The following is a 26,610-nucleotide window of genomic DNA, read 5'->3' as shown; positions in this document are numbered from 1 at the left end:
AATGTAATTGGATAGATAAAAAATCTACACACCAAGCAGTGGCAGGGCAACACACACGTATAAAAAAAATGTTTCACGTATGCAAGCTTTCGGAGCCAGTGGCTCCTTCTTCAGGCAGAAGAGTTGAAGGGAGGAAGAAGAGTGGTGAAGGGAAAGAAGTGGAACTGGAGGGGTTTGGGAAGGGATTAGAGTTTGGAAAAGTCAACCAGAACACAGGGTCAGGGGAGACTTAACCAGATACGATCAGAAGGAAAGAGTGATTGTTGGGGACTGCCTCTCAAGTTCCTTTCCCTTCATCCCTCTTCCTTCCCTTTCAACTCTTCTGCCAGGAGGAGGAGCCACTGGCTTCAAAAGCTTGCACAAGTAAAACTTTTTTTTATAATATATGTTTGTTGCTCTGCCACTGCTTTGTGAGTAGGTTTTTTACTATATCAGCTGTTAGATTGTTGTAGTTGGCAGCAGTCAAAAACAAGACATCACAGTCGTGAAGAGTAATGACGTGTATCGATACGTATCGGACAGATCTGTGGTGCTGAACGACTGTTTGTTTGATGGCGACAGACTGACATAATATTGTGAATGGAGAAGTTAAAGCTAGGCATCAGCTTTACTGTGGAGTAATCTGCAATTTTGTGCCTATAAATCTGTGGCTTGTGAATGCTTGCTTAGCCATTTCGTCAAGTGGAGTGGCAATAACTTTGAGTAGCAATGAAATTAAATCAAGACTTGTAACACAATTATTCAAACAGGAGGAGACAAATGACATTTTAGACATTTATAATTGTTTTATTTTGCAGCATTTATACAATTATCAGTATTAAGTAATTATTCAGTTTTTTAAAATACATCCTCTGCTGTTTGCTTTTTCTTCCGTTGGCAACATTACATGACCTTTATGATAATTAGTCTCACTTCACCCTATGTTGATGGTGTTATGGATGTGGATGGGCCAGAAGTAGCTTCTTCATTCATCATTTTTCCACTTGCACACCTGCACGGATCAAGTTGAAACAAGAGACTGTTCACTGCATAATAGCTACTTACTACAATGCCATATACTGTTCGACCACATTGCTGAGCAGTAGTTCCAAACAGCAAGACAGTTCAATCTGAATCTGGCTACAAGAAGTGCGCTGAAAATAATTAAGGATGTATCTAAAGAGGAAATATTGTTGCTAAGAGAAAACATACAAACGTGCATTACAGGCGTAGTAGAGATCACCTTTCAAATACAAGTTAACGTGTGTGATTTCTTGCTAGAATCCAGAAATCGCAGTAAACCAGGAAGTAGCTCAAAAATGGTTGACAATATGTCTTGAAATTTTAGTATCAGATGGAAGAATGTCTAGTTCAAAGGCAGACCATGTCATACTTGAATTTGTGGAGAGCTGCAGAGGAAAAAGAATTGAAGACAAGATTAAATGCTACAAGATAAGTGAAAATAGTCTTGAAAAATTCTGGGTTAATTTGGTCAAATTATCTTCAAATCCATGTCCAAATTCTAGATTTTTTTTGTAAATTATTTTAATAATCCTACGTGAAATATTTCTATCAAGCAAGGCTTTTCTGTAAATTCCAGAATTATATTGCTCATAGATACATATATGAAACAGCCCAGGATGCAAATGGAATTGACTATTTCAACATTGACAAAAGTCTTCTACGCTGTTTTTGCAATGCACATACATTCCTGGAAATGGAAAAAAGAACACATTGACACCGGTGTGTCAGACCCACCATACTTGCTCCGGACACTGCGAGAGGGCTGTACAAGCAATGATCACACGCACGGCACAGCGGACACACCAAGAATCGTGGTGTTGGCCGTCGAATGGCGCTAGCTGCGCAGCATTTGTGCACCGCCGCCGTCAGTGTCAGCCAGTTTGCCGTGGCATACGGAGCTCCATCGCAGTCTTTAACACTGGTAGCATGCCGCGACAGCGTGGACGTGAACCGTATGTGCAGTTGACGGACTTTGAGCGAGGGTGTATAGTGGGCATGCGGGAGGCCGGGTGGACGTACAGCCGAATTGCTCACCACGTGGGGCGTGAGGTCTCCACAGTACATCGATGTTGTCGCCAGTGGTTGGCGGAAGGTGCACGTGCCCGTCGACCTGGGACCGGACCGCAGCGACGCACGGATGCACGCCAAGACCGTAGGATCCTACGCAGTGCCGTAGGGGACCGCACCGCCACTTCCCAGCAAATTAGAGACACTGTTGCTCCTGGGGTATCGGCGAGGACCATTCGCAACCGTCTCCATGAAGCTGGGCTAAGCATACCGTTAGGCCGTCTTCCGCTCACGCCCCAACATTGTGCAGCCCGCCTCCAGTGGTGTCGCGATAGGCGTGAATGGAGGGACGAATGGAGACGTGTCGTCTTCAGCGATGAGAGTCGCTTCTGCCTTGGTGCCAATGATGGTCGTATGCGTGTTTGGCGCCGTGCAGGTGAGCGCCACAATCAGGACTGCATACGACCGAGGCACACAGGGCCAACACCCGGCATCATGGTGTGGGGAGCGATCTCCTACACTGGCCGTACACCACTGGTGATCGTCGAGGGGACACTGAATAATGCACGGTACATCCAAACCGTCATCGAACCCATCGTTCTACCATTCCTAGACCGGCAAGGGAACTTGCTGTTCCAACAGGACAATGCACGTCCGCATGTATCCCGTGCCACCCAACGTGCTCTAGAAGGTGTAAGTCAACTACCCTGGCCAGCAAGATCTCCGGATCTGTCCCCCATTGAGCATGTTTGGGACTGGATGAAGCGTCGTCTCACGCGGTCTGCACGTCCAGCACGAACGGTGGTCCAACTGAGGCGCCAGGTGGAAATGGCATGGCAAGCCGTTCCACAGGACTACATCCAGCATCTCTACGATCGTCTCCATGGGAGAATAGCAGCCTGCATTGCTGCGAAAGGTGGATATACACTGTACTAGTGCCGACATTGTGCATGCTCTGTTGCCTGTGTCTATGTGCCTGTGGTTCTGTCAGTGTGATCATGTGATGTATCTGACCCCAGGAATGTGTCAATAAAGTTTCCCCTTCCTGGGACAATGAATTCATGGTGTTCTTATTTCAATTTCCAGGAGTGTATTTTGTAAGACTATATGAATCATAAGGCGAAGGAAGGTGAAAGGAAAAGAAGGAGCGATTATTGAAGAAATGAAAGCAAGTTGGGGGGGGGGGGGGGGGGGAATAGAAAATTTAAAGGAATGATTTATTCATTTTTACCATGACAAATTTCTACAGTTTGTTCCCTGTAGTCAGTGAGTTACCTTGTATATCTGTTTGTAAAAACAGGATTCGTAATTTTTTATTTTTTATTTTTTTTTTACTGCCTGTAAATCAAAATACAGTATTTAACATTTTAAAGATATTTTAATTTGTGTCTGTGATTTACACTACTAAAGAAATAACTTGTACTTAATTAAGCATATTCTGTTATATCAGTATAGAGGTTTGAAAAAAGGATGTTTTAGTCTCAGTTTTACTAAAAAAGTAAAACAGAAAAAAAATGTCTTGAAAGCCCTTGATAAAACCTTGAATTTGAAAATGTTTAATAGCTAGACACCCTGACATCCTGTGCTGTTTAAATGGGGAGTTGATATTTTATTTAACAATTTAGTACTAGGGCATTCAGGGACACAATACCTACGTGGAACTACATGAAATTACATTTGTTGTGTGACAGTAACTGATTCTTATAGTTTCTCAGCCACTTCTCACACTCTTCTACTGATAATTCTGTGAAACCTTCACTTAAATCAGTGCACTAAAGGTACCAAAAGATATGAAACTTAGCTAGCTTTGGCACAGAGAAGACAAATGAATCAATGCAGAAAGAAGAAAATTGACAGACGTAATGCCTGTTTAGGCTCTACCCACTGACAGATGGTAGTAAAGTCATTTAATATGTTATTGTGTGTCGATTTCATTAATACTCTAGTCTGAAACAAGTAATCACAGTAAAAGGTCATTTTAGTGTATGGGCACGGATGGAACCATTTGTGGAAGCTCATCACACTGACTTTAAGGCATGTAGTATCATTAAGCTTTAGTCACCAGAAGCTGTTGCTCCAGCAGCAGCGTAACTGAAAGATCTTTGGTACTGAGAATGTTGTTGTGAGCTGTGTGCAGCTTTGGTTGAGAGATGTGCTAAATTGCATGACATGAGTGTGTGATCAACTTTGCCACTAACTGATGACATTTACAAATACAAGTTGGTAAACTGCTTGAAGAAGTTTAGTGTGTCACTCAACAAGTTTCGTTCCGTAGTAGGAATTTGATCAGAGTGTGGGGGGAGGAGGGGTTGATATTTATTGCTTGTTATTAAAAGTTTTACTCTCACTAGATTTCTTGCTACGTATTAACTTTACCAGATAAAAACGGATTTCTTTTATGTGTTGTGTGTACTAGGTGCTTCGTATGATGGCAGTTCGGCGGCGGCAACTATCACAGAGTGGTCGCAGCGAGATTCCACCCCCACAACCACCGCCTCCTCATCCTGGTTATGCCCCAAATGCAGCTTTTCATGCAATCAAGAGACACGCTCTTGAGTTTGTGAACCCCAAGGAAATGATGGTAAAGTTCTTATGTTCAATATTATAAAAATTCTTTAATTATGTAATATCTTTTACAATAGAAAATGCAGTGGATACTAAAAATTTTTGATGTGTTCTCATTAATTCTGAGTATTCCCTCTTGTTTTGATATTAGATTGTCCTTATGTAAGATGTTCCTTATGTGTATGGGTATATTTGTATTTGCGTTTACAGGAATCTGTTCCTAAAACAGATTGTCACATTTTGACTGATGCACTCCAACAGGGTTGTGATTGCTCTGTGAAAAAAATATTGTTACAATAATTTCAATTGCTAGTATAATGATTTCAAAAATCTGGAAAAGTTGTGGTCTGTTTGTGTATGTTGGCCACCTCATTAGTTGCTTGATGTACCTGTTTAATCTTTAGCAGTCCTCTGCAACACCACCTTTCAAAAACTTCTTTCCACTTTTTGCCTGAGCTGTTTACTGCTCATGTTTCATTTCTGTACAAGGCTACAGTCCAGACAAATACCTTCAGAGAAGACAGGAAACATTTAATTTATATCCGGTATTAACAAAATTCTATTTTTCAGAAATGCTTTTCATGCTGTTGGCAGTCTGCATATTATATCCTTTCGTTTTTGACTATCGGCAGTTATTTTGCTGCCTAAATGACAGAACTCTTCTACTACTTTTTTAGTGTCTCATTTTCTAATCTTAGTTCCCTCAGTATCACCTGATTTAATTCAACACATTCCATTAGCCTTGTTTTGCTTTTGTTGATATTCACTTCTAATCCATCTTCAAGACACTGCAGCTGATCTTCCAAGTCATTTTCCAACTCCGAAATAATTACATTGTCATCAACAATCCTGAATTTTCTCTCCCTCTGTGAACTTTCTGAATTTCTCCTTGATTTCCTTTGCTGCTTGGTTTTCTACTGCTGCTCCTTTGCTATGTCCTTCAACTCTTGTAACAGCAGTCTGGTTTTTGGACCAGTTGTAGATAACTTTTAACTCTGTAAGTTCATCCCTGTCTCCTTCAGAATTTCAGATGTTGTGAAAAGCTTTCCATGCAAATGCTCTAACGTAGATTTGCCTTTCCTTATCCATGGAACTGAATGGGGAACTCAGCAAGTCTCTCCACTGGAACTGTAGTGTCTGCAAAAAAGACAAGATAATCACTGAATAGGAGGCAAAGATTTGTGGCCTTAAGCCTGAATTAGAAAACACAAATTTGAACTGGATAGGATGAAGGGGGAAAAAGATTATGGGAACAGTTTGAAGGGGGTATAAGATTGCATGAGGCGGGTAAAGGTAAAATGAGAAGCTGAGTGAAAGGGGAACAGATCTTCAACTTTTGAGCGTACAATACTGAATAAATTTGACTTTTTACCTGAAGTAGGAGGTGAAGAGTCTTGTCCAGCTGTAAGTCACAGTAGCCATGGAAGGGGTGAAGGCCAGATGGTACAGAGCAAATAAGGAACAGGGTTCCAGGTCACAAGTATTGTGAAGCCAAGTGATAGCCTTAGCCGGGTGACAGAGGACATAGTGAATTTGTTCAAATATTTAGACAAAGAGGATCAGGTTCGTGGAGTGGGGAGCAGCCTGGCTAGGGACAGTAATTTCAGCATTAGGGATGACCTGGATGAAATGGGAGTAGCAACTAAACACACAAATGTGAGTTCCGTGGAGATCCTACAGCACTATGGCCAGCTCTGTATTAACACTGCTGTGAGGCATTTGAACACATTGGAGCAGGTTGCTGCTGGCTGAAATGAAATCTCATACGAGTACAATGCCTGTTGCTACAGTTGGAAGATGGGTATATAAAAGACACAGCCTACACCTAAATAGGAGAGGAAAAGACAGAGTGGCTCAGCTTCATGCAGAAAATGTACAGGATGGGGTGTTGGATTTCACTCACCAAATTTTACGCATATTGAATAACAAAATAGCACTGTTTGGTATTTTCTGCAACTTACCTAACACGCTTGACTGTGTGAATCTCAGTATTCTCCTAGGTAAAGTGAAGTTTAATGGGATTGACTGTGTAGCCAACCATTGTGTAATGCTGTCTTCACAGTATATTAGTCCTTCATTAAGTTTGTTGTAAGTAATCCACTCCAATTCAGAAATAACAGTGGTGTAAGCTTTGTAATTACAATACCAGAAGAAAAAAAAAGTCACATTCATGACTCCACATTAAGGCTGTCTTTAGGACAAAAAGCTTGCACAATGCTACAACAAAACTTCTTGATCATTCATCTAGTGATAAAAAATGTCTGACAAAGAGCAAAATAAAATTTGAAAACAAAAACAAAATAAGTTTCTCATTGACAACTCTCAACACGGAGAAGAATTTCAATTATTGTTATGTGTAATAACTCAAATCTGTATATTTAATAATAATAATAATAATAATAATAATAATAATAGAAAAGAATAAAAAAATCCAAAAAACTTAAAAAATGTTCAGCATGTAATCACATTTACAAATTAATTTGCGGTATGAATGTAAAGTGGCTTGTTCCATACCATTACGATTTATCATACAAATTATCCATGGAATCTGAAATTTATGAAATAACTGACGCAGTCTTTTAAGATAAGTTGTAGGGTTAGTATGGTCTCACATGTTCTTAAATTTCCGTGGAACCGAAACTGTTCCTTCTTGAGGTCACTTCTGCCAGTGTTTCCATTCTTTCGTAAATAATTTCTCAATAGTTTGCAACCATGAGTTACTAAATTAAAAGTTTGGTTAAGTAAACACATGTCAGCATCTACTTTTTATGGGATGGAATTATTACACTCTTCTTGAAGCCTGAGAGTAATTCACCTGTCTCAAATATCTTGCATGCCTGGCGGAGTAGTGTTCTCATGGCTGATCTTCCGCAGGACCTCAGTAATTGCGAGGCAGTGTTACCTACTCTAGGTGCCTTGTTTTAACTTGGCTCTTTCAATGTTCGGTCAATTCCAACAACTCCAGAGAAAAGCATTTAAATGGTTTTATTGAATTTACAAAAGTGAACATTGTGTGTCAACTAGAGTGTGCTTATTGCCTTAATATAAAGACATACAATGAAAAAGTGTCAAAAAGACTCTTATATACTAGGTAAGCTGGTAGATTGCATTAAATTTTTTGGCAAATTTGAGCCTTAAGGGGCTGTCATGAAACAGAAAATTCCATGAACCCAGGTGTTTTTTGAGGGCTAGCAGATTTAATGTCAGAACTGGATGACGTCATCTATACATCTACATGGATAATCTGCAAGGCACCATATGGTGTGTGACGAAGGTTGCACTGTACCACTGCTAGTTATTTCCTTTCCTGTTCCACTCGCAAATAGAGTGAGGGAAAAATTACAGTCTATATGCCTCCATATGATTCGTAATTTCTCATATCTTACCTTCATAATCCTTACATGTAATGTATGGTGCTGGCAGTCAGCTTCAGATGCCAGTTCTCTGAATTTTCTCAATAGCATTTCCTTCCAGGGATTCCCATTTTGAGTTCCTGAAGCATCTCCATAATACTTATGTGTTGTTCTAACCTAACCGGTAACAAATCTAGCAGCCCACCTCTGAATTGCTTCGAAGTCATCCTTAAATCTGACCTGGTATGGATCCCAAACACTCGAGCATTACTTTAGACTAAGTCAACTATTCACCTTCCCAACCACAGGTCTCGCTTGCTGATTCCATTTCATTTCGTTTTTCAATGTTATACTGAGATATTTAAACAACTTGACCATGTCAAGCAGCACACATTTAAACATGACAAATCCGGTATGTAAGCTTTACAGACATGTAAAGTAAAACAGTGGTTGCTTGAGTTTCTCATGTCAGCCAATCACAACACAAGACCCATGACATCGTGAAAACATTTTTCATCATAAGAACTCATAAATACCACATTGTGCTCACAAAACATTGTGTGTCTCAGATTTAGAACCAAAAACCTGAAGCATGCAGAAAAGGTAACATACACTGTGTTAAAACTCTCTCCAGAATGTGTCTTTTTATGTGGTAAAATGTCGGGAAATGTGATGTTGGTGAATAAATATGCTATCTACAGATTTGGTCTTGAAGACATCTTATTATGTTATTTAGTAGTTCATTATGAAACAGAAAGAAGATACAGCATGTAAACTTTCAGCTAGAGTGTGATGTTGTGCCCCACCCCTCCAAAATCTTGGTTGTGGTGGTTACTCCCGATAAATAAATACCACTGCCTTTGCCAGTCTGGAAACCACAAACCTTGCCTGATTTGGACTTTCCCATTATTTTCAGACAGTGTCTAATTTTAATTGGCATCAAATACTTTTTTATCATCTGTAAACTTGGTAAATCACTTGCTCCAAATATTTCCCCATTTCACTGCTCAGTTTGAACTCGGAATCAACCCAAAGCTCACAAAATGCACTAAACAGAGATAATTCATGTGTCAGCTAACACCTACAAAGCAGATGAGTGTAACAAAGGTTTCAACAGTGATGAGTTTGTCCAGTGATGCAGCTATTATCATGTAGTGATTGCAGTAGATACATTCAACACTACAGGAAATCATCATTACTGGCATAAGGTAATATTATGTCGCTGGACATTCCCATTTCACGCAGTTGCCAAAATATTGTGTCAGATGTGTGCTAAGTGTTAGTCACTCTCAAAGTAGTCTCTTATTGTACTGACACATTTAATCCACCAGTTCTTCGTCTACAGGAGAAACACTCCTGCAAGTGGTCATTTGGAGTGGTCTCCAGTTTTGCCATTTCTGCATTATCTCCTGTGTGCACGTAAAGTGGAAGTCTTTCAGTGGGATCTTTTGACTTCTGCAAACAAGCAGAAGTAACAAGGGGGTTGCGCCTTTTGAAGGAGTAACTTAACAAACAACTGCGATTCTATTTGTTGCCATAAAATCTGAATCAGGTGTGATGAATGAACTGGGACACTGTTGTGATGTGGTTGGCAGTCGTGATGTGGTTGGCAGCTGTTTATGTTTCCAAAGGTCAATTTTATGCCAGACAGCATCATGAAATCAGTGGCGAATTAGTTGATAGTTGACTATTCAGGAAAGAACAGCAACTGACTGTAAAATCTGTCATGTTATTACAGCAGATCTAGATGGTCGTCATGATCGATTGCTGTTCTTTCTTCCATTGTCTGTATTCAATGATTGCTGTGCACAAAGAGATCGTGTGGATTCCAGTCTCTTTAGTTGATAGTTCGTTTCTGTTACTGTCTCCCCAACAGTTGTGTGTTCATGATGCATAGTCCTTTGGCAATCAAAGTAGACACTCAGCATAATCTCAGTTCTGTCACAGCCGTCACTTTTTTTTGGCTTGGTACAGGAATGTGGGAGGTAGGGGTGACACGTACACAGGCTACGCATATGATGCACGGGTGTCAGACCTGGTGGGATTGAGTGTACGTTGAAGATGATATGGAGATATGAATTGGAATGGGTGATGGGACAGAAGAAGGGGAAACTGTTGAATGGAGTGTGTGGGGGCAGTGGAATACTGGAGATTGAGGTCAGGATGATTACAGGAATAAAGGGCATGTTGCAAGGATAACTCTCATCTGCATAGTTCAAAGAAGCTGGTGGTTGAGGGAAGAATACAGATGGCTTGGGTTGTGAAGCAGCCATTGAAATTGAGCGTGTCATGCCTAGATGTATGTAGTGCCACCAGGTGGTCAACCCGGTCATCTTAAATTCACTGGTTAAACTATTGCTGCTGAAATGAACATTTTTACATTGTGTAATCAATTGATGTAGGGGTCGTCTTGGGGTCGTCTTACATTTGTGCATGAAGCTTTGACAGTTGAGGTGACACACAGATTTAATTTTAGATCCAGGCAAACGATACTCGTGTTCGAACATGCTTGATATTTCCTGATACGCCACAGTGCTTGATGCAGTATTGAGTATTGCCAGAACAACCACATGACTTTTTAATCATGTGGTGTTAGTGTAACAGCTATGTGAGAAACTGTGAACTAGCCACAACAAGAGACTGTAACTCTGCTTAAAAAATTGACAGTTTTATGAAACGCAGAAGGGAATAGCATTAATTCCAACCATTGTACAAACTCTTATTGTAATTGAACAAATCTCCAGTAATGATTTTCCATAGTACAAAAGGTTGTATATGCCCTGGGATACTGGGAAAAACCCAGGGATATTTTCATCCTGGAGCAAACTGGGAAAAACTTGGGAATTTTTTAGAATTTTGGCAATTTTTCATTGTTTTAGTTTGCAGTTAAATTTTTGTAGTTTTGACTGGTAAGAACTGATACTCTAATGAAGAATTTTAGTTCAGCCCACTATTGCAGAATAATTCTGCAGCAAAAAAACATAAACGAGGGGAAGAAACCAAATTAAACTTAAGTTGCAAAGGAAATGCAATATTTACAACAGCAAACCACAGTGCACGGACAAACATCTACCAACAGCAAAATGTGTTAAAGGCTCTAGGACGAAGACTGTGCAATACTTCATAACAACAGACTGCTTCCAGTGAGCATGACATCACAACAGTTCATGTTAGATTCGTTTGAGCAATTGCCAGTGGGCTCAGTTGCATGCAGAGTTGAGTCACATATGAACAGTACCTTCTCCCCCTGCTGGCTACTTGAAGTGCAGCTGTTAGCAATATCAGCAGTAGCAACAAGCTGCCAGATTCATGCCTGCGTAGAGCAATCCGAATTGTAAAGGGGAAAGGGGTAGTCTCCACTTGGCCTGTGTTACGTTTAGTTATTTTGGTGTTTGCTCCTCGTTTACAGCTCTCATGTCAAATGAAAATAAATGGATTTCTGTGGCTGGGAGCTATCAAGTGAATTAAAATACATTCACATAATTCTGGAAGGCTAAAATACATTATTAGTTTCAGTTTTCTGATTTTATTTTATTTCCAGGTTTTTGGCAGCCAGGCATTAATTGCCCTGCAGAACAGTGAAGCTATTTTTGTCAATTTGCTTAAAAAATTTATCTTTTATTAATATTTTCCACAGAGGCAGTCAGTTTATTTGAAACACTATTGGCTAGTGTCAACTGTTTGCTGAATTTCAAATGTACGTTTTTATCTTCTGGCCTGCCGAGCATTATGCCATAATTAAGAACGAAACATGAGATAATTCAATACTCGGTTTCCAAGAAAATTTGCATCCTGAAAACCTCACTGAAAAGTGTAATATCAGGTTGGAGTGTACTTCTTTGGTGTTCTGGACATATGAATGTGCACTTTAAGCTGAATTATGGAATTTAGTATGGGTTACAAAATTCTGATGCTCTTGCAGTATCCTCTGATGTCCTGTTTCGCTTATGACGTAATGTAAGATCACTTAATGCTGTATAATTACAAACTTACGGGCTTCCTATGTCACCGTAGCTGCACACGCACGGTAACTTCTATTTTCTGGCGCTCTCTGACAACTGCTGAAACAATTCTAACAGGTTGCAGGAAGACACTGCGAATGGTGGTTTCTACGGTCGCAGGTTCGAATCCTGCCTCGGGCATGGATGTGTGTGATGTCCTTAGGTTAGTTAGGTTTAAGTAGTTCTAAGTTCTAGGGGACTGATGACCTCAGATGTTAAGTCCCATAGTGCTTAGAGCCATTTGAACCATTTGAATGATGGTTTGAAAAACATTGCTTTCAAAGTAAATTTCATTTTACACAAGATGGGCTATGTTAAGTGTGTGAACATGCTTTGAATTTCTTAAATCACAGAGCGTTTGATTTTCATTTCAAGCTTAACACTTTGAGGACCAGCCACTTAGAAGAATTTGGAGCCCAGAAGACCAGACATTTATGTGATTATTTAAAATTGCACTGGCACATTTGTCTGATGTATCTCAAAGCGGAACACATACACAAGAAAGACCAGTACTACATATGGAAGCTTAGCTTTTCTTGTAGCTACACTACGTATATTAATTTAAACCATTAACTGTTCCTATTTGTGTGTTTGCTCTACTTCACAGTGATATTGCTATTGGTTGACCAAATCACGTGTACTACGCTATGAGTATCTGCTATCATTGGCTGGCGATATGTGACGTGAGCTATGACTGGATTACAAAAGCATATCAAAATTTCGATTTTCATGCTTCCGAAACTAACATGTTGTGTTTGGTGGAACTCAAATATATACTTTTTTAACGCGAAAATATGCAGCATATCACAATACGAAAATATGCAGTGTACATGTTGCTGTACATCAAAACTTTTCAAAACGTGATCCCCCCCCCCCCCCCCCCCCCCCCCCCCTCTAAAGTGCAGGCAAGTCCTACACAGTGTGTAAAACATTAACCATTCAAAGGATTGATAAGTTTTATGGTTCCAAGGGAAACTATACTGTCACTTAACACAGAAAGAGTGTATTACCACCCTGGGAAGAAGTATACTTTTAATCAGGATATGTCGGGGAAATCTGGGAATTTTTTTTACTTGTCCATGTGTACGCCCTGTACAAGTACTGGCATGTATGGATGCATAAACAATTACGCTGACTTTTAAGTAAAGCGAACATCTCTACATCACTCAATGAGCAAAAACTCTAGAAATGGGCTGAATCGTGATTGCAATCTTTTATTTAGCCTAGTTATTACTAGCAGTTGTTACATGCAGCCTGTACCCAACAAGGTATTGCAATCTGTGTTTCAGATTATTTTTATTATTAAAATCCATGGTATGTGAAAACACTTAGGCACATTGTGGAGATAGTACCAGCAGAAATTGTCATATCACAGGCTTTGGGAAGATTGAGCAGAACCAGAGATTTCTCAATCTGTGAAGAAAACTCCTCGAGCAGCTAGTCATCCTCAGACGCAGCACTGTTTATTTTGAAGAATTCTGAGGGCTTGGAAGGATGAACTTGTGACACCAGGCAGGCTGAGAATTAAGATGAATGTGGGGAGGGGTCTGGTGAATAGGCAGCAAATTTCATCATGTTGTTCACCTTGGGAATCTGTACCGTATACCTTTTCATTTAATGAATGTCTAATAAGTGTAAACTGCAGTTTCATTGTACTGACTTGTAGTAGGGAATGAATTGACTTCAAAATTGGACAAATACTCAACAACAAAAGCATACATTTTGTAGGAAATGGTTGAAAGGCTAGGCAGGGACCAGGGGAATACTTACATATTTCATGCAGCAATGTTGTCAACACGTGCTCTAAGGTCTGAACAGAACAAAATGGGATGTATCAACTACTGATTCTATGCAGCCAATGACAGAGCAGTTAGCAGACGACATGTTGGCAAGTGAGAGATTAAAGAATATTTTCACAGTCTCACATCAGTATAAATGTGAAATTAGCTACATATCCAGAAAAAAATGTGTATTTTCTCAGGTCTCTTACTAACCACAATGTGAAAATATCAGCATATTTGGAAGAAGCAACCAAATATTTACGACAAACAAGATTATAAATTTAATTGCTGCCTGTTTCACTTGCAGCAGTTTGAGCTGTGCTATTAAGTAGCAGCCTAACAACAACACATATTCAGGAAACAAAACACTCAAATTTGTGACGAGTGAAGAAGAGAGATTCATTGCCCTTTTCTCATCTTTCATTGGTTTCATCGGTAAATTATATAAGTTTGGAATAGATGGAATGTTAGCTTTTTAGGCGGATACTTTATACAACAAAACACATTGTAATTTTGATTAGTCAGAATACATTAAGAATAAAATTTACTCGAGGAACGTGTTGAAAGAAATGGTGGTTCTCGTGTATTCAAGGTTTTATTATTCGTGGGTAAAAACAACTATTCTGTACTCTTGTTGTTTCCAGATGATGTACATTGCTGATACAGAGAAATAGCCTGGAGGAAAATGTATTAAAGCATTGTATCTTGTATTTACTCTTGTGGGAAACATTTAAAAATAACAAAATATGTGGGGGCAGTCATGTGGCAGACATATACTGTAATTATTCGAGGGATTTGCTCGTAGTAAATTGTCTTGTTTCATGCAGTAGCACATATGCCCTGCACAACTACTTTGTACTTTTTGTAGAGGATGCTGAGTGTGGATGTATGCAATCTCCAATTCACACAAAAACAAGTGTCACTTGGCAGTCGTACCTCTTAAATGTTTTGTGTAACTACAAGCGGATCTCATTACTACTGTTTTTTCTATAAATGATACTACAAACAGTACTTTTGCTAATTATAGTGAGACATTCGCTGATGCCTGGCGATTCACCTGTTCACAATAGCCCACATAAGTAGTGGCAAGTTTTTTTGCGTGCATAATATGCCACTTTCAACAGCACTTCAAACATTTTGATACATGTAACTAAAAGAAGGCCACCATGTCCTATAGCTGTAATAACAAGAAAAGGTTGTGCCCTGCTATAGAGTAGTGGGAGATATGGGAACAAGGCAGCCTTAACTGCAGTAAAATAGGCATGAAGGCTAGTGCCCTCTACTCCTGCATGCTGTAATAAAATCTTTGAGTAGACCTGTTATGATCCTAAAGGACTATGAATGAGTGAGTAGATGAAACAAAAGACGCTGCCAACATTAAGACACTGACAAAACGCCTTTCGGTGCCTCATACCGTACTTAATGAAGTCAGCTTGACACGTCATTGAACAAGACAGAGCCCTGTGACCAGATAGCTTCCTTTTTCATAATATTCTTCTGGGTAGTTGGAAACATTACATTGTATTAAGGAAATCAATCATGGTGTTTCATATCAGATTATGATACACCCCAATGAAAGCCACTAGTGGCCAAAGTGTTCGTTTCTTTTTAGCATGTTGAATTGAGGGTAATTTTGTGTATGATGTGGAGAGTATGAATGTACAGTCTATGGATTAATGTCTGTTATTTTAAATATACATAAGTCTCATAAATATTAATGAGGGCATTATTATTGCTGCTGTTGAGTGTCATAAACAATCAAGCCAGTTACCCAACCATCCTTTACTCCCTAGAAAGATTTATTTTGCTGTTGTGTGTGTGTCATTGTTGTACGTGATACAGATTGAATTATGTTGTCTTTGTGTACAGTTAATGTAGCAATGTTAATTACTTTTGCAGTCAATAACAAATTCAGCAATTCATGTTTGAGAATGACTGTTTGCGGAACATCTAACTTAATTTCAAGCATTTTTATCCTACATGTTAGATAGGTACCAGTAAACTCCTAATTCTATGAAGAATCTAATCATGTGTATGAAACAGCTTCGAACAGCTTCTGTCAGCTAATTACAAATGAGTTAATGTTTAAATATTTGACATTAAGCATATAAACGAGAAAAAGTTTAGAAAAATAGTGAAATTGCGTTTAAGGTTGTTGCTAAGTGCTCTCATTTTAAATCGCTGGATGTACAAAGTCCAGATATTTGCCCACTATCATTTACATGGCCTCAAGACACTCACCCAGTGTGTTACAGTAATACTTGTCCAGTTATGTTAGGTGTTTAATGTAATATTATATCTCTAGCGAGTAGATTATAACAACATCTTAAATTTTTACATTTGGTCAATAATCGTGCGAAATATTGAAAATTAATTTGTTGTTGCCACTGGCAGAAGTAGGTAGGCAAGCTGCAATTAGTATGTGGCTCTGGAATAGTCTCTTAGTAATACAGATATTTAATTCAAATAAATGTTCAAAAATAGGATTTTTTGGGAATTGAACCCGTGATCTTATAATTACAAGGCTAGAATGCTACATGATTTGATTAGATTGATAGAAATGTTTTGGAATTAATAGCCCGTGGATAACTTTGAAGTTGATTTATAGCCCGTGGATAACTTTGAAGTTGATTGCTTAGATTGTTTTCGAGAACTTCATTGTACTGCTCTGGGAAATTATGCCCAGTAACCTTAGAGCTGTAAAAGTGAAGAAAATCAAACATGGCTGGTTGGCGAGGTTCCTACAATTTCACAGATTCACACAGTTTTAATCTGCCAGGAAGTTTCATTTTAGTGCACACTCTACTGCAGGGTCATGATTCATTCTGAAGTTCATTGGATGTCTGCTCAGTTTTAATACCTACCAATTCTTGAGGTGCCAAAGAACAAGGTCTTGATTGTCTTTAACACCACGAAATTCCAAGCAGAATGTAACATAGGCAGTGCATTTAATACACTAACAGAGAAATATTCTTTTGTTTTGTTTGTGAGTAAATATTTCCATGTAAATCGCTTTCAGTAGTGAAATTTCATGTTTTATATAATACCTAAATCATATGACTGTAAAACAATAGTGGAATTTGGAAGCAAAAGTATATTTAGGTTGTTCTGAACGAATATCAATAATAATTGCGACTTTATTCTTGTGATGAAAATAACACTTATTCAAATGGCTAATGTAGTTGTTGAATTTAATGGATACCATCTGCACTTTTTTGTTTTCCACACATTTGATTGGCAGTGTTCATTCCTTTTTTCAAAAAACACCATGATTTTAAACATTTCCCAATTACAAGTAAGTGTAGTTTTTCAGATCTGCCCACATTATTTATTTATTTGTTTAACCTGATCTGATTAGGGCCATCATGCCCTCTCTTATATTGGACTGAGGTTTCACACATACAGTAGTAGTAATAATAATAATAATAATAATAATAATAATAATGTGACAATAATAACAATAATGATAGTGGGAGATTTGAAAAGGATTTATTGATGTACAAAATAGATGCTTTCTGATATAGCAATTTCTGGCCAAACGAGATTCTATAGGGGGGGGGGGGGGGGGGGGGCTGGGAAATAAGGCTGATCAGGTTGGAAAGAGTAATGTACAAAGGTAATGAGTGCATACAAGGACAATGATAATCGTCATTGTTGCTTTAGTAGCTATGTCATTGCCTGTCTTCTGAGACTGGAGATGGTATTTAAGTCTCTAATATAATGTGGGAGGTTCTTCCAGAGTCGGGTTCGTGCTACTGAAAAGGAAACAGAAAGGATTTTGCTTTGATGGGAATGGGGTGCTTTTGGCATGTTGTTCAGACAAGAGCGTTAAGATTGAGGAGGGATATGATGGAAAATGTTTATTGATAAGACTGTAAAGAAGACAGAGGACATGAAAGTCTGTGCACTTGTCTGCACACACTCAGGACAGCTGTGCGTGTGGTAATTCAATGTGATCAAAAAGTCAAACATCACAGATATGATAAACATAGGCATTCATAACCTGTTCCAGGGGCCGTGGACTTTCCTGAGAAAGACATTGCAGGATAACATTGCTATAACCAGTAATTGGAAGTATAAATGTTTGTAGAAGTTTCTTTTTCAGGTCTTTGCTGAAGGAGGGAAGTTGATATTTGTCCCACACAGTTAAAGACTGTAATGATTCCTGATATTTTGGGTAATGAGCCTAGAATGAGCAACCAATACTGCTTGAGTTTTGGATGGGAGCTTTAACCCTATATCTTGTGCACTTTTTGATATTGCAGAGAGGTTGTTATTGAGAGTCTCGATAGTTGTGTTCAGGTTTGTTGGTTTCGCACTCAGATACAGGTCATTGGTGTACTTGTGGTATTTGCAGTATGACAAAAATGAGGACACAGCATTCACATACAATGAAAAGAGTATAGGACCTAGTACCAAAGCCAGGGGGATGCCTCATACTACCTGCTTACATTGTGACTTTATGATGCTGTGTGTGATGCATTGCTGGTGAGACATTAGGTATGAGCAAAACCATTGCACTACATTTGGCGAGAAATTTAGGCTGCTGCTTTGGCAAGTAAAATTTTAAAGTCAACAGTGTCACTGGCTTTGCTGAAGCTTAAGAAGCACATGATAGTTACCTCTTGTGCATCCATGACAAGCTTCAGGTCATCTGTTACCTTTATTAAGATAGATGTTTATGGAAGCATGATTGGTATTCATCTAGTAGGCAGTTTGTAGTTCGGTAGTTTGTTAGCTGGTCATGGACTGCATATTCTAAAACCTTGGATGGAGCAGGAAGAATGCAAACAGATTGATAATCAGAGGGTGCTGTGGCAATGTCCTTTTTAGGTAGTGGCTTAACTAGTCCCCGTTTCCAGGTCTCACGGAAAACACTTGTGGTTAAGGAGTGATGGAAGGTATCTATTGTAGTGGGCAGTACTGGCTCAATAATAAGCTTCATCATAGGACTGTGATGCCATTGTGTCCAATACATGCTGATCTGATACACATGATGACTTTTTTGACAGTGTTGCAAGCAACATGCTAGATTTTTTTGTGGCTACAGTCATTTACCCCCTTGAAGTAATCAATGAGTCTGTTTCATTTGTGGCTCAATTGTCATTGTAGGTAATGTGAAGTATCTTCTCAGTTCTTCGGCTGAGACAGTAGGATCAACTGCAACTTTTACTTTGCCTATATGAAGACCACTCTGGCTTTCCCATTAGAAGCTGACATCGTTTAATGTACGGGTGTGCCTTAGTTTTGAATTTTTCACAGCTAGACTGACTCTGTTCCACTTTCGCTTGTAAGTAATACTGTAATTCTTCTCTTGGAGATGATCTCCTCTGAAAATGATTTTCTCTTACCCAGTGAAGTTTTACTCGACAAGGATTGGAAGGAAACAAAAACAAGAACGTGTAATTGAGATGTAATGACTCTGACAAGATGTTGTCATTCAGGTAGCGTTCACAAACATAATGCAATGAACTCTCTGTAACATTGAAATCCGTAGTTCTGAATCTGTGGAAGTTATAAATTGGAACAATTTGCACCACAAGTGCTTTGTCCTGTCAACCTAACAATAATTGTACTATGTGTATGTTGTTCATAGTTGCATTGTTGAACAAAGTGTTGTTTTGGGCTGAAACATCAGTGTCAGTATTAGTGCGAATGGAATAAAAGTTTGCAACAATAAACAAGACCTATGGCAGCACTTCTTCCGTACGATACGAGGATTACTCAGAAAGTAACTTGCATTCCATATAGCACTTTTAATAGTAGAGATAGACGTCTTTTAATCACTTTCGGACAACTTCTGAATTTTTGATGTAGAGATCAAAATGTTTTCAGTGTTATTTATGAACTAAAAAACAAGATGTAGAAAAAATTACCAGAAGAAATTTAAAAAATGTAATTCAGGATTTTTTCACCTAAAAGTATGAACTACTAATGTTTTCATTAAATATAAAAGTAATATATGTGCATAATAAGTAATTTCTCACCATTTACATTTTCCATAATTTACATCATTTCTTTAAAGTCCACTGAAAAGTGTAAAAGAGGGGGTTCACTGTAGTATTTTATTTTAACCGCAGTGTTATTTCTTGTTAAACATAAAAACATTGCGAATATTAGCAGAAGGAAATCTTATGTTATTAATGGTGGGCTTCCTTGTTTTAAGCACAATGGTGCATTTTATGGAATATCAGTTTGGGCTGTGATAGAAAATCAAAGTCATAGTGGGTTTTGGGGGTCAAACTTGCTTATAAATAATTGTGCGAGTCCGAGAATAGTTCACAGTCTGGTTGGAGTCCAGGCAGAGTGTATACGTGGCAGCACAAATCCCTGCACCTAAATATGACGATTGGGTTGTTTATTGTAATATCTACAAAAATACATTTAAGGTGGTGCTGATGCAGAAATATAGTGATCATAAAACCAAATTTTATGCTAAGATGTGTAGAAAATTTCATTAATCTTTGAAGGCTGTAGCTGCCAAAACTCTAATCCCTCTCATTCTTCAGATTTGATTCCCTGTCTGGGATCCTCACCAAATACAATTAACAGAAGAGGTACAGAAGATTCGAGGAAGAACTACACGGTTCATTGTAGGCTTGTGTAGTTACAAGTGATGATACCACTGATGTACGGGATAATCCCGCTTTGGAGAAATTGGTTGTGGGTCTCAAAAGGCTTCCTTTTGAATATTTCAAGAATACAGCCCCTTGGAGGAGAAATGGGTTGTATTATCACACTCATCTATAGTGCATAATGATCACAATGTTTAAATTAGAGGACTCATAAATCTGACAGATGTGTGTAGACAGCCCCCTTCTTTCCACATACAGTCTGTGCTAGGAGTAGGAAGGATGATACAGGTGTGTTCTTTGCCACAAAATTTATAGTGGCCTGTGAAGTGCAGCTACATTGTGTAGCCATTTACCTAATTTGGTTTCAATCCTGCCAGAATCATGGGGATTTCATTACCTTCATTTCAGCTGTGAGTTGATTAATTATTACTCATCCCATGATATGTTACATCACGGGAGACGTTTCCAAACTGTTGGTGCCTCATTATCCTCCAGCTGAGTGTGCATTCTGTTTGTATCTCCACAGAGGCCTGTCAGATCGGGCCCTACAGCTGTCCCGCTTCCCACCAGACCCGGCCCGAGTCCGGCCGAGCAGGTAAGATTGTTCCCGTGTGTGACCTTGAATATCCCAATCTGTTTGTTCGTGGAATGCTTGTTTTGTAAACCTTTCCTGTGCCACCAACATCTTTCTTTCCTTGTGTTTCGCACGTAAATTTCTGAGTTTGCATGGTAGCTTGTGCAGTCTGTTACTGCAGTATTATTCTGCCTTTGTTTCCCCTTCCTTGTAAGTGCTTGCCAGACCTTCCCAAAGAAAGGCAATATGTCATATTGTTCTTTATTTTGCTTGAAGTGAAATGAAATGTCATGTTCACTCAATTTTTTGTTGCTTCAGTGTGTGTACTGTGAATGATAAAAGTATAGTAAATGCAGTTTGAATTCAGAAGTAGTCAAAAAGAAACATTTTACATAAGTTCATTTGAAGAAGCTACGCTTTCGGGAAAGTTTTAATGTTTTGTAGTATAAGATGTGTAGTTAAGGTAGGTGAGGAAGTACCTACTTTGGGGGGGGGGGGGGGAAGTGGATCATCCTAAATTAATTGCACTGCTGTCAGCGTACACTTGTATTATTGTTGGGATTATTCAGTGATAGTTTGATACAGTACTTCTGTTTTGGTAATGTTTTCACCCACTTACGTTGATTCTAATGTGCAATGTTTTTTGGTGTCACCTGAGAAACTGACAACCAGTAGCTGTTGTCTGAACAGCTACTACTAGACGTCCTTCTTTTCACACTTTAATGTACCTTCTCTGTTTGTGAGCTGACTGTAAGTTAGTAGTGGGAACCCAAAAAGCAATAGTTACATAATCCACACTCAACATAGATAGTAAGTCACTGTCTCTGGGGCACTGTATGATGCTCCCATTTCCTGGAACACTCCCCCTCCCCCCCCTCTCTTCCCCCATACCATTCATCATAAATAACTTTTTCACATAGTTGTTGATAGTACTTTAGTGTTGATTAATTGGACTCCACTGTAAAGTTTGTGTTCAGTTTAATAATGCCTCATCATAGGTTTCTGTACCAAATTGGATGCATGTGTTGTGTGTGGGTATTAAGGACTCGGAATGAATTTACACTCTGCTGCAGAGAGAGAATTCATTCTGGAAACAATTTGAAGGCTGTGGCTAGCTCATGTATTGTTTCTTCTAGGACTGATGGTACCGTAAGTTATATAAGTCAAAGTTTGGAAAGTAGGAGATGAGGTACTGTGAGAAGCAAGGCTGTGAGGGTCGGTTGTGATACATGCTCTTATAGCTCAGCCAGTAGAGCAATTGCCTACATAAGATAGACATCTTTGGTTGGAGTTCTGGTACAGCAGACATTTTTAATATGCCAAGAAATTTCAAATTTGGATAATTTATTGTTGGGTACCATGAAACTGTCCTGTCACACAACATACAGTCAGAAATCCAGAATAACTTGAAGCTCATTATCAGAGTATATCACTACTGTTACAGGAACCCATTTTCTACATTTTTGAGACAAATAAAGAAATACAGTGTGTATATTGCTGCACACGCTTCTGTATGCAGGCATTGCTTGTGTAAAATAGCAAAGAATTTTGGCTACAACTTACATCGATGTTTTAAGAGTTTTGCAAAGTGCCCAGCTTCAGGATGAGAAATTTATGTAACTGCAATTGTTTTTAGTCACTAGATCTGTTCTGTTCATCATTTGAAAGTACAAAAATATTCTTCCTGCCTTTTAAATGATGTGTCATTGTTTGAAACATAACAAACTGTGTCACTTTCTGTTTCTAAGCTATCTGTTGTGACATTTGTTAAAGAACATGGATTAACTTCAGGGGCTCGAGTGTAGAGATGTGTTTTGCTCTTAATCAGCGACGTGGTATGATTAACAACTATTAGAGGTATCGTAATCGACTGCCTGCAACATCAGTTGGATAAAATTGCTTGAATGAATATTTTAGGTTATGAAGCTTGTCATAAAGATTGAGTGAAAATTGGTCCTCTTATGGCAGTTTGTATTGTGGCATGATGCTATGTTGCAAACCATTTTATAGATGATGTTTTAATGCTCCCATATTGTATTCAAACAGTTTAATGGTAGAAGAAGATAATGTACCGAAAGATGCTTTGCACATAAGGGCACCAATGTGTTGTTTCTTCCTTATACCCAAGTTGTACCAACCTTTCATCTTGACCAGCAGTGCGTGAGGTGTATAAAGTTTCTCCCTGTATTGTCCACAATTTTATTCGCTCCTAACAGCACATGAAATGCAGAATAGGTTGTTTTGTCCCATTATCATAGACAGGGAATTTTGACAGCATTATATTGATGCACTTATCACTTAGAACACAGTTAATGAGTTATTCCCTATTAATGTATTACACATTGTAATTTATTGCATACACACTATTTTTATATTTGTAAAGTAGAATATCGAATGTGCTTTCCTGCATGTGGCTCTTGCATATCTGTAGAGAGTAACTTTCGGTAAGAAGAATCTGTGTTGCAGCTGTTTCCATTTGCATGCAAAATGTGTTGAATGTTGTTTGTTTGTTCAGTAATTTATGATGCTATAAGATGAACATCACATATTTATGTTTTCAGTAACATTAATATTTATTTGTTAATTAAAAATCTAATGATGTACTGTACCGTGTTTTTGTAGCAAGATGGTTTCATTAAATTTTCTATCAATGTTTGTGTTACATACTACACACATGTGTTCATATTACTACATATGTGTAAAAATGGAAACATGTTATTTTCTTGGTGCATTATAGTGTTCAAAATATTGGGTGATTCAAAGTTAATATCAGTGTTTTAAGGCTTTGTAGCATTTATTAATATAAGTTTCAATTGTAAATAATCCATCAAATGAAAGAGCAACTCAAAGATATTTGTTTGTAAATTTGTTACAAGCTTAAAGCCTACAGACTATGGGTTACATGCCAACTTTGCAAACAAAATATTGCTGCATGACAACGAAGATTTTCTGGATCATGTCCTCGTTATTGATGAATTGACGTTTCACCTAAATGGAGATGTGAACACACATAATGTGCACATCTGGGGTCAGCAAATCCTTGCAAGATAGTACAGGTGCAACAAGACACCAGGAAAGTCTATGGTTCTTTCTTTCTTTCTTTCTTTCTTTCTTTCTTTTTCCAGTGAACCAACTGTAACAGGTGTTTCTTTTCTTGACACACCAGAACTGTGACTTTTCCTCAGTGGGAACAAGCTGATCGACCGAACTTCATTTGGCAGTGAATGGAGAACTGCCTCACCGGCGTAACTCACTATGTAATTGATTAAATGACATTGAACTCAACTGCTGGACTGGCATTTCAGGGATCATAAAGGATCATGTGTATGTGCATCCACTACCAGCTGATCTACCCAACTTACGGGAATGGATTGAAGCAGTTGTCTCAACAATTACACGAAACACACTGATTAATGTTTGGGAAAATCTTCATCGACTCGATGTGTGACGTGACAAATGGTGCTCACACTTGTAAGAAAAACTTTGACCTGCTCCTTTTATTTGATGTATTATTTATAATTGTAAGTTGAATGCCATAAATGCTACAAAGCCTCAAAACCTTGATATTTATTTTGAAACACCTGGTATATTCGTTAACAAGGATTACATTTATTAGTTATATACACACAGTTTGAAAACTGATAAACTCTATTTCACATTTGGGCTTTCCAATGTGCCCATTTTCGTACATAGGTGGTCATCATGTGTTTTGTACTGAGCATCTTTACGATAGTAGATGTCATACATGGAAGTGAAAAATGCAAAAATGTTTTGTAGAAGTGCCTCATTGATGTTTTAATTTTCAGTAATTGTTCTCAAATGTTTTGGGTGGCAGCATTGTTAATTATTCTTCTCAGTTCACTCTTTAACAAACTATCTCAGTGGAGAGTCGGGTAGCACCCTTGATGTATCTGGAATTATGTCCTTTCATATTGAGAAACAAATGAGCTTAATAAGTGATGGGTACCGTAATGATCACTAAAATGCTACATACATCATAGTTTTTGGTAGAATTTTAATGTTAATTGTGGACCACTACTACTGACTCCTGCAGGTTAAGAACTTGGGTGCCCAGTGATCAGGAAATCAGTAAGACATTGTGCAACAACACACAGAAGGACGATTTAATTAACAGCATAAGTAACAATAATCATGTGAATTATAACATACATGATTATGTTTATTGCTGAACAGCAAGAATATTTATTTTCATACATACAGGAATGTCATGTCCACTAACAAAGAATGGCCTGCAAAGACATTCTACTTTTCCACTTCATACCATTATTGACATTGATTATAAATATTAGTGCATGTATCACTTGCTTGCATGTTGCTAGCACTGATACATTACTTTTATTGAACTTGAGTGAAGACCACAGTGTGTATGTTAATTTTCTCTGGCTGGTCAGGAGTGGTAGTTCTGTATGAGGGATTATGGTCTTTTTGTGCATCTGGTAATGTTCTTTCTACTTCTTGTATTTAATTGTGATTATGTCATGAATTCAGAATTGAAAGAATGTGTTCAAACTGTGCATTTTAACTAAGAAGACAAGTATGTATGTTTCTTCAGATTCCCATATTGGTATTGTTGTAAACAGACAAGTAATCACATTTATATTTTGTTGTTTAGAGTGAGGTTAAAAGCAAGATATTGAAACAGTGAGTCACATTGCAATATCTATGCCTTGTGATACAGGTGTAACTTTAATTTTGGTATAATGCTATCCTCCTAGAAAGTCAAGAAATTCATATATAATGTATGACATTTTATTTTACAGGATGATAATGAGGGCCCTGTTACAAAAAGCATAAGATTGACTGCATCTCTCATTCTTCGGAACCTAGTCATCTACTCTACAAACGGAAGGAGGTAGTTATTAATAGTGTTTACATTTCAGTCCTATCAATGTACCAATAAAGATTGTCATCCAATACACAAGATAAACTTGAAATCAGTATTGATATAACTTTGGATACATACTTGGATGTTAATGCATAGAATGGGCTTTTCTATAGTCCGGCACTGTATGTTGTTTTGTTTTGGTTAGGTTAGTTGTGAATTACTTATACAGATTTTATATTGTTATTCTCAACCTCTTGTGTTATTCAGCTGTTGGGTTGGATAAGGTGATAGATTGCATTTTGCCCTTGCTCTCTGTTTCCTAGCAGTAAGTGGACACTGCAAGTTCTGCTTTTCTTGAATAAATACATGGACACATCTTGTATATCCAAGCCATGTATTGACTGCAACCTGTGCAATATGCTTTAGATAACATTAAAAGTCATATTGGGATATCTAACACTATACACGAGTTTGTACAAGGAGTAGTGGAATCAGAATTACATTTCATTAACAGTTCATCCCATCTTGGACATACGCTGTCCCTCAACACGTTTCTCCTCACACATAATAAAGTAAAAAAATCTGTAAAATATTTGTGCTCACTGCTATAATAATTCATTTTATGGTTTCCATTTGCAGGATATGTAGGAGTGATATGTAACACAAAGTATCTCCCCATGTAGATCTCTGATCTCACAGTAAATAACAGATACTTTCTGTGAATCATATGACTAACTTGTTCTGTTTTGTGGTAATAACCATATATAGTGGATGGTCAAAAATACTGAAACATGAAAAACACAGTGCATTGCCGTGCATAATAAGGTGTATGAAAACCTTGGCATTCAAAACAGTTTCCAGTCAGTTTGCTAAGGCTAAATACAGGTCTTGTATGGTTTTCAAGG

At 38.2% G+C, this 26,610-nt stretch overlaps 1 protein-coding gene across 9 annotated transcripts in view; it reads left to right on the top strand.

Moving 5' to 3' along the window:
• LOC126095132 (AT-rich interactive domain-containing protein 2) overlaps nucleotides 1–26,610 on the top strand; it is a 313,112-nt gene that overhangs the window by 274,272 nt on the left and 12,230 nt on the right. For 8 of the 9 annotated variants that reach the window (XM_049909846.1, XM_049909844.1, XM_049909845.1 and 5 more), the window contains 3 exons: nucleotides 4,427–4,591; nucleotides 20,812–20,880; nucleotides 25,641–25,732. In XM_049909846.1, the coding sequence (XP_049765803.1) occupies nucleotides 4,427–4,591; nucleotides 20,812–20,880; nucleotides 25,641–25,732 (326 nt within the window). The remainder of the gene's footprint in view (nucleotides 1–4,426; nucleotides 4,592–20,811; nucleotides 20,881–25,640; nucleotides 25,733–26,610) is intronic. The other variant, XM_049909847.1, reaches the window with a different exon arrangement.

The sequence above is a fragment of the Schistocerca cancellata genome, chromosome 8, assembly GCF_023864275.1.
Source record: "Schistocerca cancellata isolate TAMUIC-IGC-003103 chromosome 8, iqSchCanc2.1, whole genome shotgun sequence".
Lineage (NCBI taxonomy): Eukaryota > Metazoa > Arthropoda > Insecta > Orthoptera > Acrididae > Schistocerca > Schistocerca cancellata.
This window is presented reverse-complemented; position numbering and strand designations above follow the sequence as displayed.